Consider the following 20,820-nt stretch of genomic DNA (forward strand, 5'->3'; position numbering starts at 1 on the left):
GGAGGTCAGAGGTCAAAGGTCAAGGGACCCCTTTGAAAATGGCAGTTTTTCCTCGCTAAAATAAGATAGCATGACACGGTGGCTACAGCTTCTGAAAGACAGTAAAGTCGGGTTGATTCGGTCTCAGAGTGTTTTATTATGATGATTCTATTGTTTCCGTGTGTTGATGTGGATCAGTGAAGTGACCCTTTAATGTTATTCCACACTCCCTCACGCCCAGCTGCAGAATGAGGCCGGCCTTCTTCTTCATCATTCCTGTCGTTCCTGCGTTCCTCTCTGTTCAAACTGTTTCTGTCTTTTATCGTCTCTCGCTTCACTGAGACACATTAACACACTCCGTCTGTTAGAATAAACCTGCAGAAGAAGAATTATCCTTTTATTGGACGAGAACAGAAAGAAAGAGTTTAAAATAAAATCAAATGAATCAAAAAATGAAAAGGTGGACGTGTGACGGGTGAACGAGCCGACAGGTGTGACTCACCTGAGATTCTCATCTCAGGTTTGTCATCAGACTGAAGAATGCAGCCGGTCCTGGTCACCTGAACACACCTGATCTCAGCTGACTCAGCCGCCAGCTGGTTTCAACTCTGTGTGCTTTACAACAAATCAGATTGATAGAACTTAAAGGCCAAATAATCAATCAATCAATCAGTGAAACTCATTGTAAATCTGTAGAAAACAAACCAGTTCTAAAGCTCATACTTTTTAATTACACTTTTTACAGCAGTTGCTCTTACAAAGTACGTACTATTAGGACCCATACTACCATACTATCTAGTCTGCCAGAAGAAGACTTAGCATGTACGTAGTGTACATACTGCATACTGCGTTCCTCAGCAGTATGACACGATTAAAGTGATGTATTTAGCAGGATGCTAGGACCGGCTTTAGCCTTTAAACCAGCTCTTAAAGCACTGGACAAAGAAACAAACTCGTACCACTTGAACCAGGGCTTTGAAGAGAAAGCTTTTCTGTTCTTTGAATATTATTTAACAACGAGGAGGATTCTCATGTGATCATCTTCACACCATTCAAAGCTTGAAAAGGCAGAAAGGATAAGAAAATGGTTTTAAGTGTAAATGCAGAGTGAGATCTGAGTGTGTCTTAAAGAGTCATCTGAGTGTGTATATTTAATTGAAGAGTGGTGTGGAGATTGATTTCTCCCAAACTTACAGTACTACTGTACGTATAAGACGTTGGATGGTTGAAATAAAAACTACGTTTTCATGAATCTGCACTAAATATATCGCCTCGCTTCCCAGCGTTGGATGCTTGATGGACTGCCACTAGACACAAGGCACTCAAGCACTCACGCTTTGTCCACACAGGGAACGTCAGCAGCGCGTGGTGGCTGCCTCGCTTAACGGCTGCGTGTTTCACGCGTGTGGTGTTCGCACCAGCAGCGCTCCTGTTGCGTTTCTGCTGCTGCTGTCAGCCCTTTCTTTCTACATAGAGTTTGCCTTTCGTAATGGCCATTTCATTTCATTACAAATGTCATTTATATTAATTTTAGACAGAAAAAGGTGGTCGACAACGGTTATTTTAAAAGTTTCCTCGGGAGTTTCCAGAGGTGGCGAGTCGCGTCGGACGCCCGCTGATTTGCAACCTGGACCTCAACTTTATGCAAATGAGGAGCGACCGATGTGACGCCACCGTCTCTCGAATCACGCCGCCACGCTACCAGAATGCATTGCACGACTGCTTACATAGACAATGCTTATGTTTATTTGTTTCACACATACAATTGAAAAATACGATTCACATTAAAGGAATGTAAAATACGTGGGAGGGTGTGGTAGAAACCTGTAATGTCTTATATAAGAAACCACACCCAAAGAATATACTATAGGTAAAAATATTACAATGATAAAAAATCAACAGTGCATTTTAGATATTAGTGTTCAAAACGTTTCTCATATAAAAATATAGAGTGTAAAGTATAGGAGTAAAGTTAAAAAAGAAAACAAAAATACAAAGAAGCCGGAGTAATTGTCATATTTACAGTTTCTAAGAGTGAATTGTTTTAGTCAGCAGAGCATTTCTCCACAAAACTCCACAAAATCTGATAGAAAAACTGACCACGGGATGTTTTATACGAAGGAAGATGAAGATTCTCAGCCTGTCTGGTTGGTTGTTAACAAAATAATATCTAAAACGATGAGGTAAATCTGCAGGAGGATGAATGGGAAGCGTGGGAAGGACGGGTCGACTCTCCAGCGAGCATGCCATCAGTGTATGAATGTGTGTGTGAATATGTGTGAATGCTGACATGTCGTGTAAAGAAGATTAGAAATGAGCTTTATAAATACAACCAAAAGTAAAAAATAAAAAGTATTTGATTTGGAACGTAGCCACTACTTCATCAAGTACAGTACTTGAGTAAAAGTACTTTCCCAGCACTATAAAAGGGTTTAAATAAAGCAGAGTGTGGATGACACTGAGACAGGCGTATCAACCTGAGCAGGTGAACTAACAGGTGGAGCAGGTGAGTTCACCGGAACGCAGCTCAGGTGTGTCATCGGTAGCCGGGCGGACCGGTTCAGGAGGTTCGGGGAGGTTCAGGGTATAAATGGTCGAGGACGCGGTTCAGAGCGTCACAAGCTCGGCGGACTCTGCTGATCCTCTTTGGTCCAGTGGTTCTCCACAGTTCAACAGGACTCCAACAGATTTGTGAAATGTTTAGGACCACTGGATCCGAGCGAAGGAACTCTCATCTGGATGTTCAGCAGGACGGACAGGAGGACGGACTTCAAGTGGGCTCAGATACTCCTTAATGTCATCACTCCAACAACCCGGTTTGAATCTTTATTGTGACCGTGCATGTTGTGCTACACTTGAGGCTGTATATTCCTACATGTATGACCTATTTGCTTGATTCAATGTCAGCCTGGAGCCTGATGGTGGTTATTAAGAGGACAGTCTTCAGTTCTCTGAAATCTGATTCTGTTTCATTGAACTCGTTAATTAACACAGAAATGAGTCAGCATTTTAGCACTTCCTGTTGGCCGCGGTGTAGTTTTTTTTATAGCCTAACGTTAGCTTTTTACTTCTGGCGATTACATTTACACTTCAAAGTGGTGTTCATTTGTGGAGATTATCTTGCTGAACAAAACCTGTAAGTATCATAAATGTGTGTTTGCCACAGAGCTTATTTTCTGCAATAATCCCAAACCCAATGGAACAATCCCATTGGGTTTTGGTGGAGGGAACCAGGGTGACGCTAACTTCCTGTTGGACTATAGAAATACGTCATCACCGGGGCACTCTTTCATGATAACATGTTTTTTCTACGAGCAGCTAAAGTTACATTTTCTCAAGAATTAAAAGAAAAGTGTCCAACAAGGAAACAAAAAGCTAAACTTTCCTTTGTCTTCACATCTAAAATGATAGTGTCATTAAGTATCATTAGTGTTATTGTTTGTTATTGTACAGCTGAAGACACCTAAAGGAAGGTTTCTTTAATATTATTAGTGTTATAAGTAGAGTTGTTCTGATACCAGTATCTGAAATGTGTCCGATACTGCCCAAATATTGGTGAGTACGCCAGTCTATGCTCCGATCCGATAACGTAATTTTGAACCCAGAAAAACTTGTTTAACCAGAAATCAATTCTTCTTCTTCTTCGCTGCTCCAAAACGGTAGCCTTCACTGTGCTGTGGCCGTGCAGGTATCATGGCTGCCATGGCAACTACTGTTTTAGAGCAGCGTAGAACTGACTGCAGGTAGTCTGTCACAGCTGTTTATTAATAATAATAATAATAATAATAATGATAATAATAACTTTTTTTATCACGCTGGTATTGGATCGGTACTCGGTATCGGCTGATGCCGCAAATTCAGGTATCGGAATCGGTATTGGGAAGGAAAGAATGCTATCAGAACATCTCTAGTTATAAGTTTTATTAGTAATAGTGTGGTGTTATTTGCCTGTTTGTTTCCTTTTGGGTGTGTACACTACATACCTTTTCATTTTGTATTATTATTATTATTCATCCTATTTTATTATGTATTATTCATATTGTACATTGTTGTTAATTTAACATGTCACACAAATCAAATGTAATGTTTCTACTGTACACGGTTTTAATCATTCAAAGTTAAATAAGTTTTTACATGATGGTGGAAAATTGTGAGAATTTTTTTTTTAAAGAATTAACAGACATATTTACATCCTTCTCTGATAATGTATTTTTTATAAAAGAATATAAACAATGTTTTCTTCCAAATAAAAAAATCAGCTGAAAATGTTTCTTGTGTCACGTCTCTGATTTAGTTTTGATGTATAGATAGTTAGTTAACAGTTTAGTTAATTAAAGGTTGGCCCCTCCTCCGATAGAGAGAGAGAGCAGCGATGGAGTGAATGAAGAGAGGGAGCGGCGTTAGTGAGAACAAAGCTATGGATCAGAGAAATAAACCGTTATGAGAATAAAGTCATAACTTTACGAGAAAGAAAAAGTAATTTCTTCCTCCACAAAAGAGTCAGTTTCCCCATCAGGTCCGTGTGATTCTTTCTTCAGAATAAACGCAGTTTCTTGCACAATCTTTTCCAGGTCCTGATACTGATGATAATGTGGTGCTGATGTGCCAAAAGATGAAGTATTTCCTTATTTGTGAAACCTAAACTAAAGTAGAACTTCACAAGATGCTCCACGTTTCTCATTTTACACAGACGGCACGCTGCTCTATTTCCCCTCTAAAATAACACATAAAACTATTACTTTATAATATTATGACTTTATTCTCGTAAACTTATGACTTTATTCTCATAATACAACTTTTTTTCTTGTAAACTTATGACTTTATTCTCGTAATATTATGACTTGATTCCCATAATATTACGACTTTATTCTCATAATATTACGACTTTTTCTTGTAAACTTATGACATTATTCCCATAATTTTATGACTTTATTCTCATAATATTATGACTTTATTCCCATAATTTTATGACTTTATTACTTTATTCTCATAATATTACGCCTTTTTTTTCATAAACCTATGAATTTATTCTCGTAACAAGCCTTTTTTTCTCTTAAATTTATGACTATTCCCATCATATTAGGAATTTTTTTCTCGTAAACTTATGACTTTATTCTCATAATATTTATGGCTTTTTTCTTGGAATATTACGACTTTATTCTCTAAATCTCAGATTTATTTTTTTTCCCTCAATGTGGCCCTAATACTATACATTTAACTTGTTGATGCTCCTCCCTACTTCAAAGAACTGTAGTTATATTTGTAACTTTATTATCTAAAACCCAACGGACACGCGCTATGATGCGGCGGCTGGTACCGCGCTGACCTCTGACCCCGCCCACATCCTGCGGCTGTGATTCAGAGCAGAGAAGAAGTTTCTCAACTTTCATCAACCGTAAAAACCCGCCCTCCGGTTACAGAAGACAGTCCTCCAGTTATCACGGTACAGAGACAGAGACTCCTGCCCTCCGGTAATCACGGTAAGGACATAAATATGAACATATATATGAGAAACAATCATTTAAAAGAGTAGAGTTCATGTGATGGTCAAACATCTGTCCGAATGTTCCTGTCGCTGCCGAACTTCATCTGAAAAACTATCATTTTAAACCTTATTAGATCTTTGTTAAACAAACACTCCTCTATTTATTTAAACTAAAACACCTTCTGAATCACTGTTCTCCACTCTATCATTCGGCATGTGTTCAATCGGTCAGACTTTCTTATTCAAATAAAATAAACACTTTTAATCTGCTTTGCCCGCTACTAACGTTACCCGAATCCACCAAAACATACAGCGGTGCGCTGCAGACAACCGCGTCATTTAAAGTGTTTAAGAAGGTACGTTTAATAGTAATGAAGAACATTTTGATGCCGACTTGACCAGGATACTCTGTGCATTCCGCCGGTATTTAAAGATATGTTGTACTTTCTGTATGCTTTTGTTGAAGTGCCAATAGACATTAAATTGTGTGAGTTTCATACAGAGGTCAGTCAGCTGGGTGGGTCAGACAGAAACAACACTCTGAACAAAACACTGTTTAATGCTGATATAATAATAATACAGGAGTTATTCATCCAACAGTGTGAAATATAACAACTATCAATAACTGGACTAAAATAAACACCTTTTATTTTTAAAATCCAGAGCAGATGAGTTCAGTCTGTTTTCTTAAATCAGTAAAGATGGACTTTGTGACAAAGATAAAGTGAATTCAGTCAATTTTCTTCTTCTTCTTCTTCTTCTTCTTCTTGCGTCTCAAAAGTCACATTACTGTGAACACTAATATTAATATCTAATGTCTATTTAAGGGTAACATTTAATGTGATTCTTCACACTAATAATTTTATACTTTTCAAAATATTTTTTGTCTGTAATTTGGGTTTTTAAAAATCGTTATTTTAGCCAGTAATTTCTTATCAAAATATACACAAAATACATACAAAATATACACAAAATACACACAAAATATACACAAGATACATACAAAATATACACAAAATACACACAAAATATACACAAGATACATACAAAATATACACAAAATACACACAAAATATACACAAGATACATACAAAGTACATGCAAAAAAAATACACACAAAATATAAACAAAATACACAGGAAATACACACAAAATACGTACAAAGTATACACAAAATATACATCAAATACACACATAATATACACAAAATGTACACAAATTACATACAAAGTATACACAAAATAAAAACAAAATACATACAAAGTATGCACGAAATGCACACAAAATATACCAAAATAAATTCAAAATATACAAAAAAAAGCACACAAAATATACTCAAAATACATGCAATGAATATGCAAAATACACACAAATATACTGACTACATAAGGAGAGAGATGAAGGTTGAGTCAGCTGTCGTCAGAGTTTCAAACATCTGATTTGGAGTCAAAGAGCAGAAGTTATTTATTGAACAGTAAACCTGCAGCAACTGAACTCATTAATAACATTGAAAATAAACAGGTTTTATTCTCTGATTTTAATGCATTTGTACTTTATTTAAATCAGAATTATTTGTATTTTATTACACTTTATAACTTGTTTTTAAGTGCAATATAAATAAAGTTATAAATATTACTTCATCAGACTGTTGAGGGTTAACTCGGCACCACCTCAGCTGGCATGAAGGAATTTCTCCACCCACTCCGTCCTTCATCAAACCTGCACACACTCACCTGGGTCATACACTCACCTGAGATGCAACACCGCGCTTGTTTATATCGTGATTGAATCAAAAGTAAGTAATAATAATAATACATTTGACTTATATAGCGCTTTTCAGGAGCTCAAAGATGCTTCTGTTGATCAGGACAGTGTTTATTCTTTAAACTTCATATATTAGATTATTTTCATTAAACTCCAGTAAAATAAAACTTTATTTATCTGGAGGGAAAGTGGTGTGCAGCAGTTACAGAACAAAGAATTAAAGAGTGCAAATAAATCAAAATATAAACAATAAAGTTTCAATAAGGTGCAAAAACCAAATGTACACAATGATGGAAAAACAGTTCACAGTAATTTAATGAAATATAAAAACAGTATCAGATGATTTATTGAGTCTAAAATTGAAAGGTATTTAGTTTATTATATATATTATAATGTCATTTATTTATTTATAGTTATTTACTTTTATATGTGACAAAACAAAGTAGCTGGAACAAGCATTTGTTTTTTATTTTCTGCTTAAAGAAATTAAACAATTCAGATTAATTTCTGTCAATAAATCAGCTGATCGTTTCAGCTCATTTTCAGTCTGTGTGTCTTCAGCGTGCTGAGATTTAAATAAAACCAGCAGAAAAAAAACATGTTTTACTGCAGAAACGCTGAAGAAGAGTTCATCAACTCGACACAAAGACGTGTTTATGAAGTGAAATACCACACAGTCACAGGACAATGACAGTTTGTCTCAACGCTGAAGATCTGCTGACTCAAACATTCTTCTTCAGTGTTATTAAATTATTATTATTAAATCCTCCGTCAGCGCTTTGCTTCAGTTCACAGGACATTACTGTTTTTAAGCGGCTGTTTTAGCGAGGGGAAAACTGACATGGCCATTTTCAAAGGGGTCCTTTGACCTCTGACCTCCAGATATGTGAATGAAAATGGGTTCTATGGGTACCCACGAGACTCCCCTTTACAGAATATGGACTCGTTTTGTATCATGAATCTTGACCCCCAAGAATCTAAATGGAATCGTGAGATATCGAAAGATTCAAATTCCTGTTTGTCTTGTTTAGTATTTATTTCATAATAATCATAATGGACTTTTTTAAGATCAATAAAAATCTTCCGTCTCTCTGCAGCTTCTCGTCGCCATGGCAGCCCAAACCAAATGGGGGGCAGTGAAGGAACGCATGACAGGAACTCCCGCCGACGACCCCGACGCCACACTGGAGGCCAATCTGGAGAATGCCGACCCCGAACTCTGCATCAGACTGCTGCAGGTAGGACTGCTGACGCCTGGTGGACACTGCAGGGAACTACACCCACAACTCTAGATGTGTTCTACTGTTAAAGGACCAGCAGCCTCTTATTGTGTTCAGACATCAATATGTTGTTAATATCTGGTATTAATGTGGCAGCACCCGTCTCTGACCTCTCCGCGACCCCCCTTCAGGTTCCCACGGTGGTGAACTACTCTGGTTTACGGCGGCGGTTGGAGGCCAGCGATCAGGCCTGGATGGTGCAGTTCCTGGAGCTGCGGGGTCTGGACCTGCTGATGGAGGCGTTGGAGCGTCTTTCCGGTCGCGGCAGCGCTCGCATCGCCAACGCTCTGCTGCAGATGACCTGCGTCGCCTGCGTCCGAGCCGTGATGAACTCGTCCGAAGGACTGCACTTCATCCTGCACAATGAGGGCTACGTCAGGACACTGACCCAGGGTGGGTTCATCAGGTTTCTGTTTTCCACCTTCCTTCCATTGGTTCCGCTTCCCATCCATCGGTTCCTCTTTCGTTCCATATCCCCTCCTTCGTTTTTCTTTGGTTCATCAGGTGAATTAACACTCCTGACTCATGTTGTTATGTTGTCTGTCTCTGTGTTCTCCTGTGTTTCCCCTCAGCTCTGGACACGTCTAACGTCATGGTAAAGATGCAGGTGTTTGAGCTGCTGGCGGCCCTCGCTCTGTTTGATCCTCAGGGTCACCACCTGGCCCTGGACGCCCTCGACCACTACAAGGTAACTACAGGTCACCTCAGAGAGAGTCAGCTCTTCACTTTAAAGGCTCACGACGCCCAAATCTGAACATCTTTTTTCTCAGATCTGTCCATGCAGATAGTTTAGCTTTTATTTATTGGTGATTTCTGACAAGTGGAGTTTAATTTAGTTTACTAAAGTATCAGTAACAACGGCTCAATCGCTGGCAGGATCAAATTATAGTGAAAGAGCACCACTACAGCAGCACCAGACTACAACAGTAAAAGCGGTAACTTCCTTCGACCTCTGCAGACTCAAATTAAGTAAAAATATCGATTCTGGCATTAAAAAATCGATTTCAAAATAAATTTTAAAATCACGATACTTAGGTGAACCAATTTTTTTCCCACCCCTAGTTGATACTAGAAGAGGAAATGATGCCAACTTGACTCCAACATATTTGCTTACTAGTCTAGTTGTGGGAATGCTGATTCAGCATCCAGTATTGTTCTTCTAAGGTTTATTCAACTTCTTCAAAAAAAATTTAACGACTTATAGTTTTTAAAGGTTCATTTGGTCAAAATACTTTTTCTGTGCAAGCACTTATAGTTTTAAAGGTTTGTTTCACCCAAAAACTACTCCGTCTGTCTCTCTTTGTGTTTAGCAATGCAGTTCATCTGTCTGATTTACATACAAAGCATTTCTTCTTTTAGCTTCTTTAGCTAATGCAGTTCAGCTTCCTACTCTGCCAGTTGTACATTTCATCTTCTAGGGTTTTTAGCAGTGCAGTGCAATGCATTTGAGCTTTAACATTTTTAGGCAAGTCATTTCACATTTCTGCATTTTCAGCAATACCTTGCATTAATTTCAGCTGTCAGCATTCCCACGCATTTTCAGCAGGAAATGCATTTTCTAGTTAGTTTATATTTCTGTGGTATTTTGTGTTTGTCTCTATAGCAGAACATCTAAATATTTAAAAGATTTAAACAAGGCTCTGAAGTCACTGCTGCACGTTTTAAAACATCTAAAACCAGACTTAGCTGAAACTTGGACACTGCCGTGTGAACAGGTTCATTATCAGCTCTTAAATTTTCTTTTTGTTATCAGTTATCAGTGAGTGTGTATCGGCAGGGTGTAGCTACGGATATGACTCAGAACAAACATCTCCGATCACTTCGAAATGTCAGCGTGTTCCTGGCATCGGCTTCGCCCAGGCTTGTTTTCACTCGTTCTGAAAAAAGAACCGTGGCGTGATGGGATGCCATCATCAAGTGGGCAAGAGCTTACCTGTCTGTCCTCTCCGGAAGAACAACAACTGTCTCTTCCAAAAAATGCAAAACCCCCTCCACATATCAGATATCTGCCCTCCTGTCAGCGGACAAAGTTTTATAACTGCAGTTCACCCAAAAAACTTACATGTCATTTAGAAATACTAGATGTTAGTTTTATTATATCTGGATAAACCTCTTTAGTCCCATAAGATGTATAATAAAGTAGTTATATTTAAAGTGTCAATGAAAAAATGTTAATTTAAATAAATGTTTTGTTAAGTCACTGAATGAGGTAATATATATGGAGGGCGAAATCTGCAAAAATAAAAAATAAATAAATAAATTACTCCAAAAATACATAAATATGCCATTAAAAGTAGCAAAATAATATTCAAATTAAATGTAGTAATTTTTTAAAATATGACATAAATTATATGATATATTTCTGTTTTAATTTGCTTTTTTATTTATATACCTTTGTATTAATTGTATTGTATTCATTTTTAATTTCCACTTTTATTAATTTGTTTTTATTTTTATTAATTTTTAAATGTATTTATTTATTCATCAATCAATCAATAAATACATTTATCAATTATTTAATGACTACATATATTTTTAATATTATTTTTGCTACTTTTAATGGCATATTTATTTATTTATCGAGTCATTTATTCATTTATTTTTTTTATTTTGGCAGGTTTCGTCCTCCATAGTAATACAATGGTGATTGAATGATGATGTTCACTGATGAAAGTATTGCAATATTTATATATTTGCAGTATTCGCCTACAAAGTCGTACAAAAGTAAAACTATAATATTTCTATTCTATTGTCATATTCTACTGAAATGTCTTGTGTTGAACAATAAAATATTATAAAGATAATAAGCGTTTTCAGTCCAAAATGGCGGCAGCGGCTGTTGTAAAAAAAAAATTGGAGTTTCGTCTATTTGCTTCTGCTGTATACTCTTTGGTTAAACCTTCTTTACCATGTTCACCATCTTAGAGTGTTAATAGGATAAGAAATAAAAACATATTATTATTTTCATCAGAACCTTTATAAGTTATGTTAAAGTTTTAAAGTTGTTTGTGTTTTGGTGAATCTAAGCGAGCTGTTTGACGTCCTGTGTTTGTGTCCAGAGTCTGAAGAAGCAGAAGTATCGCTTCAGTGTGATCATGAACGAGCTTCACGGCACCGACAACGTCCCGTACATGGTGACGCTGATGAGCGTCTTCAACGTCCTCGTGTTGGGACAGGAAGACCTGAGAAAGAGGGACCGACTGAGACAGGAGTTCATCGGTACGACAAATCCTTCAATATTTAAGGGGTAATGCCCGACGAGGTGTCCATTAAGTCCTGATTATGGACACCCTGACGGGCGTTGTCCACGTCCCCTCTAGACGTTTTATGTGAACTCCTAAACTTAAAGTTGAAACTGCTCCTACGCTAACATGTTGTTACAGGGCTGCAGCTGCTGGATGTGCTGCCCAGACTGAGGTACTGATTCTATTAATACAATCTCTAATAATCAATAATCAACGTGTCCGTCAGTGTGTGACCTCCGTCTGTCTCTCGGTCTCCAGGGAGACGGAGGACGAGGACCTGAACATCCAGTGTGATGCGTTCGAGGACTCTCTGACGGAGGACGAGGAGGAGATGGAGAGACTGTACGGAGGCATCGACATGAGCAGCCACCAGCACGTCTTCACCTCGCTCTTCACCAAGGTAACCTACACCTACACCTGCACATAACACCACCTACACCTGCACATAACACCACCTACACCTGCACAATAACACCACCTACACCTGCACAATAACACCACATACACCTGCCCAATAACACCACCTACACCTGCACAATAACACCACCTACACCTGCACATAACACCACCTGCACAATAACACCACCTACACCTGCACATAACACCACCTACACCTGCACAATAACACCACCTACACCTGCACATAACACAACCTACACTTGCAAAATAACACCACCTACACCTGCACATAACACCACCTGCACAATAACACCACCTACACCTGCACATAACACCACCTACACCTGCACATAACACAACCTACACTTGCAAAATAATACCACCTACACCTGCATAATTACACCACCTACACCTGCACATAACACCACCTACACCTGCACAATAACACCACCTACACCTGCACATAACACCACCTACACCTGCACATAACACAACCTACACTTGCAAAATAATACCACCTACACCTGCATAATTACACCACCTACACCTGCACATAACACCACCTACACCTGCACAATAACACCACCTACACCTGCACAATAAAACCGCCTACACCTGCACAATAACACCACCTACACCTGCAAAATAACACCACCTACACCTGCACAATGCCTGGTTTAGTATACTGCAAAATACATCACTTTAACCGTTGATGCCAAACCTTATTTTGTAAAGACTATCTCTCTACCTGTCGTCGTCCCCTCCCTCTCTGTCCAGGTGTCCAGCAGTCCGTCTTCTGTCCAGCTGCTGTCCATCCTTCAGGCCTTGCTGTTGGTGGATCCGGACAGATCTGAGATCTGGTTAGCTCTGGAGATGCTGGCTGACAGAGCCACGCTGCTGTCCCAGGACGGTGAGTCTGACCACTCTTATGAATAGATCAATGATCAGGATGTTGTCCTCAGAGTAGAGGTCTTCATGGGTCCACTTCACGGTTCTGAGAAAATCAATACTCGATATGGAACCCAAGTCGGACCATGTTAAAAATATACCCAGATCGGGTCTATTTGGACCAGGTCTCTCTTTGAAAATCCGTATGTTGTTCCGATACCAGTATCTGAAATATGTCTGATACTGCCCCAAACATCGGAATCGAGTATCGGCGAGTACGCCAATCTATGCGCAGATCCGATTTCATAATTTATGAACCCAGAAAAAATCAACTTGTTTTACTGGAAATCAATTCTTCTTCTTTACTGCTCCAAAACAGTAGCCTTCACTGTGTTGTCACCTTGGATGTATCATGGCTGCCACTGGCAGCTACTGTTTTAGAGCAGCGAAGAAGAACTGATAGCAGGTAGTTTGTCACGTGACGATAGCAAACAACAACGGTGCGGTGCTGGTGGAGAGTGAAACGGTAGTCAGAGCGATGGAAATGTAGTAGTGTAGTAAACAGCTGTTAAATAGTAATAATTATTATAACAACTATATATATCTCTTTGCCAAAAGGTCCTCACTATGCAGCCTGTGTGTTTTATAGACGATTTAGATTCTGCTGACTCACTGCTGGAGAGGCTCCTCCCACAAAAGTTCCTCTCAGCCAATCGCAAGATCCGAACCGTCGACAGGGCGGTTCAGACTCGACTACCGGACAGTCCTTCTACTACGCCTTGGGCTCCGTCCTGCCCCTTGCTTGGAATGGGAGCTCCACCCCCTGCTCCACCCTTACTTGGAATGGGAGCTCCACCCCCTGCTCCGCCCTTACTTGGAATGGGAGCTCCGCCCTTGCTTGGAATGGGAGCTCCACCCCCTGCTCCGCCCTTACTTGGAATGGGAGCTCCACCCCCTGCTCCGCCCTTACTTGGAATGGGAGCTCCACCCCCTGCTCCGCCCTTACTTGGAATGGGAGCTTCACCCAGTCCTCCCCTCTTACTTGGAATGGGAGCTCCACCCCCTGCTCCGCCCTTACCTGGCATGGGAGCTCCACCCCCTGCTCCGCCCTTACCGGGAATGAGAGCTCCACCCCCTGCTCCGCCCTTACCTGGCATGGGAGCTCCACCCCCTGCTCCGCCCTTACCTGGCATGGGAGCTCCACCCCCTGCTCCGCCCTTACCTGGAATGGGAGCTCCTCCCCCTCCTCCGCCCTTACCTGGAATGGGAGCTCCACCCCCTCCGCCTCCCCCTCCTTCAAGTGACATCATTGAAGCCCAGACAGCTCAGAGTCTGGGCAGGTCGTATTACAACCCCACCCCCTGTCCCACCCTCCGTATGAAGAAACTGAACTGGCAGAAACTCCCGTCCAGAGCGGTGACAGGTGAGTTTTGTGAGGTTTAAACATGTTTTTACCTTTGTTATGGCCCGGCTCTAAGACCACACAACGAAAGCTAGTTAACGTTAACGGAGCTGGACTTACTGGCTGCTAACAGCTAACGTTAACTAGCTTTCGTTCTGCCGATTTCAACACGGCAGATGCCATTTACATTATGATGCATTCAGGCTCTAATCAGTAAAAATGAGAGCGAAGGTAAATTCTGGTTGAAGTTAGAAGGTAACACGAAAATTGCGAAACTCTCGCAAGATGGTTAAGGTTAGGTATTGACCTTGAATGGTTAATTATTGGTATCAACTACTAAAGTTCTGGCATCCCTAACCTTCAGTAGTCCGTCCCATGTGGACTGGGTCAGATCCAGGACTCTGGTCTTCGTGGGTCACTGAAGATGTATTTATGTCCACGTCTCTCTGTAGCTCATCAGTCCTTGTGGACGTCGGCGTCTTCAGATTCGGTGGAACCAGATTACTGCAGCATAGAGCAGCTCTTCAGTTTTCCTCCAACTGAGACCAAGACCAGAACCAAAGCCAAGACTGAGCCCAAAGAGGTAAAACAGTTGTAGAGTATAGAGACATGTCCTCAGCTGCACGGTCGAGGACAGACGGCCACATTAATGTCCAGTCAGTCCTCATCCGTTAACTTCGTCCACAGATTTCTTTCATCGATGCCAAGAAGAGCCTGAACCTCAACATCTTCCTGAAGCAGTTCAAATGGTGACCAAAGGCTTCATGCTCTACCTGTCCAGTTCACACCTGTCATTTTATTTGTCCTAATTGTCCTCTAATTGCATCACTTGTCCATCACCTGTCCCATCCGTCTCACCTGTCCTTACACACACTCAACTAAAATTTCACACCTGTTACCTTGTCTTAACTGTCTTTTATTGTCCTTTGTGTTCTACCTGTCTGTCACATCTCACCTGTACTAAACCTAACCTTGTTCATGTCTCACCTATTTGTTCTGCTCTTTACCTGCCCTAGCTGTCCTCCTACTGTACCTGCTTCACCTGTTGTCTGTCCCTTGTTGTCTCACTTGTCCATGACCTCACCTTTTTCTGCCTCACCTGTCTTTCTTTCACCAGTTTCACCTGTCCTACTTGTCCTGTACTTACCTGACTTGTCCATCACACGTCCCCCATGTCTCACCTGTTTCCTGTCTGTCTCTCCTGCAGTTCCCATGAGGACTTTGTGTCTCTGATCCGGAGAGGAGACAGGTCCAAATTTGACGTGGAGGTTCTGAAACAGCTGATCAAACTGCTGCCGGAGAAACATGAGGTCAGAGGTCACAGTGACACCTGTCCTATACCTGTCCTTCATCTGTCTTTTACATGTGTCATACCTGTCTTTCACCTGTCCTTCCTCAGGTAGAGAACCTGAAGTCTCACCAGGTGGACAAGGACAAGTTGGCGTCGGTGGACCAGTTTTACCTGCAGCTGCTGAATCTCCCCAGGTAGGAGAACGACGCCACCTGATGTCTTCAGATAAGAGACACACCTGGGATGACTGGACTCATGTCCTCATGTGTTCATGTACTCATGTGTTCATGTGTTCATGTGTTCATGTATTCATGTACTCATGTACTCATGTATTCATGTACTCATGTGTTCATGTGTTCATGTATTCATGTACTCATGTAGTCATGTACTCATGTACTCATGTGTTCATGTATTCATGTACTCATGTAGTCATGTACTCATGTATTGTGTGTGTGTTCCAGTTACTCTCTGAGGGTGGAGTGTATGTTGCTGTGTGAGGAGAGCAGCGGTCTGTTGGAGACTCTGAAGCCCAAAGCTCAGCTGCTGGACCGAGCCTGTTACAGTCTGTAAACACACCAGTACAATACACTCTAATACACACTAAATACACACCAATACACACCATATACACACTAAATACACACTAATACACACCCAATACACACTATACACACCAAACACACACAAAGACACTCTAAATACACTCTAATACACACCAAATACACACCAATACACACCAGTATACACCAAATACACACCAATACGAACTATTCACACCAAATACACACGAATACAAACTATACACACTAACTACACACTAATGCACACCAATACACTAAATACACACTAAGTAAGTGATAATGTACAGCAAGACGGTCATTATAGTGAAATAAACCCCGACGTTGAAGGGCTTTATTTCACAACAATGACCTGCCAGCTGTTCATTATCTCACTACTTCCTAAAGAAAATAGGTAGTATTGAACAAGACTGTGTAATGAATGATATTATTTATATAGAACTGTGTTGTGTTGTGTTGTGTTGTGTGTCCAGGTGTGAGGGAGAGCACTCGTCTGCCCAGCTTCTGTAAACTCATCCTGAGTGTTGGAAACTTTCTCAACTATGTGAGAATATTCATTCCTTCAATATAACGACAGAAATAAATGATGAATTGATGATGTCACGTACTGATCACGTCAACAGTGTTGTTGTTTATATATTTATTAATATAAGTCGGAGGAAGTTTGATGTGAATAAACAAATGAAATATTTCTTTAATGGTCAAACACAATAAAAACCTCAGTCAGTCAGCTGAAGATGTCAGATGCCATCTAATCTGATGTGATGTCACTTGTTGACCTGTGATGTCATCAGTCATTGTGTGATGTCATCATATCAGGGGACTCACACGGGGAACGCTGAAGGTTTTAAGATCAGCACTCTGCTCAAACTGACAGAAACTAAAGCCAACAAGTCCAGAATCACCCTGCTGCACCACATCCTGGAGGTAACACAGCCTACTGGTCATACTGGTCATACTGGTTTCAATCACTCCTGGAACCTTTTCAATGACAATTGGACTTTCCCCTGTAATTATTATAGATTTAATAGCTCTCATTGTGCATTGTGTTGCTGCACCTTTTCATTAAAGCTTCATTATAACTCAGCTGCTGTTGTTATTGTTGTTTGTCTGTGATGAACAGGAGGCGGAGCAGAACCATCCGGACCTGCTGAACCTGCCGGATGATCTGGAGATCTGCGAAAGGGCTGCTGGGTAAACAGATCAGAGAGTCAACTCTCTGTAACTCTCTGCCGTGGCCTGATGTTGGGCTTATGTTGGGATGAAGTCAGCCTTATGTCGGGCTGATGTTGGGTTGATGTTGTGCTTATGTCAGGTTGATGTTGGGCTGATGTTGGGCTGATGTTGGGTTGATGTTGGGCTGATATCGGCTTGATGTTGGGCTGATGTCAGGTTGATATCGGGCTGATGTCGGTCTGATGTTGGGTTGATGTTGGGCTGACGTCGGCTTGATGTTGGGTTGATGTTGGGCTGATGTCCGGCTGATGTTGGCCTGATGTCGGGCTGATGATGGACTGAGGATGGGTTGATGTTGGGCTGATGTCGGGCTGATGTTGGGCTGATGTCAGGCTGATGTCGTTCTGATGTCGGGCTGATGTTGGCCTGATGTCGGCCTGATGTGGGCCTGATGTTGGGTTGATGTTGGGCTGATGTCGGGTTGATGTGGGCCTGATGTTGGGTTGATGTTGGGCTGATGTCGGGCTGATGTTGGGCTGATGTCAGGCTGATGTCGTTCTGATGTCGGGCTGATGTTGGCCTGATGTCGGGTTGATGTTGGCCTGATGTCGGGTTGATGTTGGCCTGATGTCGGGTTGATGTTGGGCTGATGTCGGGCTGATGTTGGGCTGATGTGGGCCTGATGTCGGCCTGATGTTGGGCTGATGTTGAGTGTGTTTGTGTCTGCAGGATGAATCTGGAGTCGATTCAGTCTGAAAGCAACACTCTGATGAAACAGCTGAAAAACTTTGAGAAGAAAGTTTCGAGTCCCTCTGAGGAGCTGAAGGAGCTGAAGGATCAGTACCTGTCGACCATACAGGTAGAGCAGACTGCTCTGATTCATCTTTATTAGGTATGTTATGTTTCATGTTCACATGTAGATGTTTCTGTGTATTTACCTGCTCTTTGTCGTCTTCTTCTTCTTCTGTGGTGTATTTTCAGGAGAGCTTGCAGGCGTGTGAGCAGTTGCAGCAGCTGTTGTCCTCAATTGAAGACCAGAGGACGGATCTGTCCGTCTACCTGTGTGAGGACAGCAGCACCTTCTCCGTCGACGAACTCCTCAACACCATCAAGACCTTCAGAGGCCTGTTCCTCAAAGCCATCAAGGTCAGCTGGACCTGTCCCCCTGCTAAGCCTGATGCCCCCGCCACCGGGATCAGAGGAAGATAATGGATCTAATCACCTCCTGATGTTTTTTATCCGTCAGGAGAACGAGAGTCGCCGGCAGCTGGAGAAGAGGAGGAAACAGCAGGAGGAGAACCGGAAACTCAAAGGAGACACCAACAAGATCAGTGAGTCAAACTCTGTAATTCAGTCTGACCTCTGACCTCTGCAGGTACGCTGTCATGTGACTACGGTTTAAATAATATACGTCAAATCCTCTGAGGCCATCAGCCAATCAGATCGCTGCCTGCAGAGCCCACTGAACACAGAATATTACAATGACAAAACATCTGGACTAAAAACATCTGGATGTTCACGATGTCTCTGTCCTCCAGTCAGGAAGGACGTGTCCAACCACCAGGACGAAGGCTGCATCATCGACAACCTGCTGGCTGAGATCAAGAAGGGCTACAACCTGAAGAAGACCAGACCACGAGCTGAGAGGGGCAGCAGAGTCCACGGTGAGGACTGTGGGGGACTGCAGTGGACTGTGGAGGACTGTAATGGACTGTAGTGGACTGTGGGGGACAGTGGAGGACTGTAGTGGACTGTAGTTGGACTGTGGGGGACTGTGATGGACTGTGGTGGACTGTAGTGGACTGTGGTGGACTGTAGTGGACTGTTGTGGACTGTGGTGGACTGTAGTGGACTGTAGTTGGACTGTGGGAGACTGTGATGGACTGGTGGACTGTAGTTGGACTGTGGTGGACTGTGGTGGACTGTAGTGGACTGTGGTGGACTGTAGTGGACTGTGGTGGACTGTAGTGGACTGTAGTGGACTGTGGTGGACTGTGGTGGACTGTAGTGGACTGTGGTGGACTGTGGTGGACTCTGTGTTTGACCGTGTTGTCGTCAACAGATCATCCTGCGGGCATTCAGAGGTCGTCTGCGGTAGACGACTCTGACTTGTCTGTTTCCAGCCAATCAGAGAAGCTTGCAAAACCACCAGGGGCATCCCAGATCCCCTTAGATCCACAGGCTGAAACAAGACTAGAACCAGAGTCAGCTGAGACTGACGAAGGCCCCCCAGAGAGCCAAAACCCCTCTGAACCCTCCACCCCTACTGCTGCTGCTGCTGACACCGAGCCGGACCAGATCCGGACCATAGTCCAGGACTCTGAGGAGGATTCTGTCTGCCCTGACCCAGAGACCAGATGCAGAAGTCCTGCAGGAGAGGAGGAGGACCAGCTCAGACCAGAGGAGTCCGGAGAACACAAAGAGGAGTCTGAGTTTGAAGAGATCACATCGTTCGAAGTGAGAACAACCGAAAACAACGGTGATCCAGATTCTGGTGCAGCAAAGAGGTCCAGGACCGGTCCAGCAGGTAAAGTCTGAACTGTGTAGTGACCTGTTGCTGATGATGTCAGACTAACTAACCAATCAGAGCGTGTGTTTGATCTGTAGGAGCAGACGGCGGATCTAAACGCAAGACGAAGAAAGGATGTGTGTCACACTGAGGTGAGGTCACCGCTCTGACGGAGAGCCTGAGAGGCTCAACTCAGGGCACAATAACCACCGAGTGTGTTTCCTGCTGATTTCTTCTTCTGTGGTTCCTCTCCAGGTGAAGACCATAAACACTGGTCACACGTTTCTGTCAGTCTGACAGCTGATTGGCTGATGACAGTTTACCTGAGTAGGTGTGATGACATTCAAACAGCTGGAAACCTTCTGATAAGTTGATTGATTGATGATTGATTTCTGATCAAAGTGTTAAAATCTTTATTCTGAATAATGATAATAATAATAATAATAATTATAAGTATTAGTATCATTGTTGTTATTATTATGATGATTAATAATATTAATCATCATAATAATAATATGTATTATTATTAATATAATAATAATAATAATAATAGTAATAATAGACCTGTAGAGCTGCTGGTCCAGTCTGAAGTTGTGTTTCAATCTTGATTTCACTGTAAACTAATCAATTAGTCCATTGACGACTTCTATCAGTTATTAAAAATCTTTGTGATGATTTGTTGTGTTTCTATCTGTGATGGTAAATTGATCATTTATGCTCTAACCGGGACCCTGGGTCCTCAGGGACCAGAGGGGCCTCAGTGGGTCTGTTTTTAACTGAATCTGCATTCATTATCATTTTCGTCATTCAACATAAATACTGAT

The 20,820-nt window shown here is 41.7% G+C and overlaps 1 protein-coding gene and 1 long non-coding RNA gene across 6 annotated transcripts; both read left to right on the plus strand.

Annotated features, from left to right (window-relative positions):
* The first annotated feature begins 2,684 nt into the window (after nucleotides 1-2,684).
* LOC141755966 (uncharacterized) lies at nucleotides 2,685-4,193 on the plus strand. The gene is made up of 2 exons (XR_012591384.1): nucleotides 2,685-3,079; nucleotides 3,668-4,193. It is a non-coding gene; the product is annotated as an uncharacterized LOC141755966 (long non-coding RNA).
* A 1,121-nt stretch (nucleotides 4,194-5,314) lies between these two features.
* On the plus strand, nucleotides 5,315-20,669 carry LOC141756018 (inverted formin-2-like). Of its 5 annotated transcripts, XM_074615438.1 has the most exons (24): nucleotides 5,327-5,459; nucleotides 8,326-8,466; nucleotides 8,640-8,901; nucleotides 9,081-9,196; nucleotides 11,568-11,727; nucleotides 11,892-11,925; nucleotides 12,012-12,153; nucleotides 12,930-13,062; nucleotides 13,690-14,463; nucleotides 14,895-15,025; nucleotides 15,130-15,191; nucleotides 15,650-15,752; nucleotides 15,842-15,927; nucleotides 16,195-16,295; nucleotides 16,785-16,855; nucleotides 17,131-17,238; nucleotides 17,435-17,505; nucleotides 18,217-18,346; nucleotides 18,469-18,633; nucleotides 18,734-18,818; nucleotides 19,026-19,151; nucleotides 19,550-20,014; nucleotides 20,095-20,148; nucleotides 20,252-20,389. In XM_074615438.1, the coding sequence occupies exons 2-23, from the start codon at nucleotides 8,338-8,340 to the stop codon at nucleotides 20,145-20,147; spliced, it is 3,507 nt and encodes a 1,168-aa protein (XP_074471539.1). In that variant the 5' UTR covers nucleotides 5,327-5,459; nucleotides 8,326-8,337; the 3' UTR covers nucleotide 20,148; nucleotides 20,252-20,389. The 5 variants fall into 5 exon arrangements, with proteins under 5 accessions (XP_074471540.1, XP_074471539.1, XP_074471538.1 ...); XM_074615439.1 differs by having other exon boundaries at nucleotides 5,315-5,457; nucleotides 8,313-8,466; nucleotides 20,095-20,669; XM_074615437.1 differs by having other exon boundaries at nucleotides 20,095-20,669.
* Nucleotides 20,670-20,820: the final 151 nt, after the last annotated feature.

This window comes from Sebastes fasciatus, chromosome 18 (genome assembly GCF_043250625.1).
Source record: "Sebastes fasciatus isolate fSebFas1 chromosome 18, fSebFas1.pri, whole genome shotgun sequence".
Taxonomy (NCBI): domain Eukaryota; kingdom Metazoa; phylum Chordata; class Actinopteri; order Perciformes; family Sebastidae; genus Sebastes; species Sebastes fasciatus.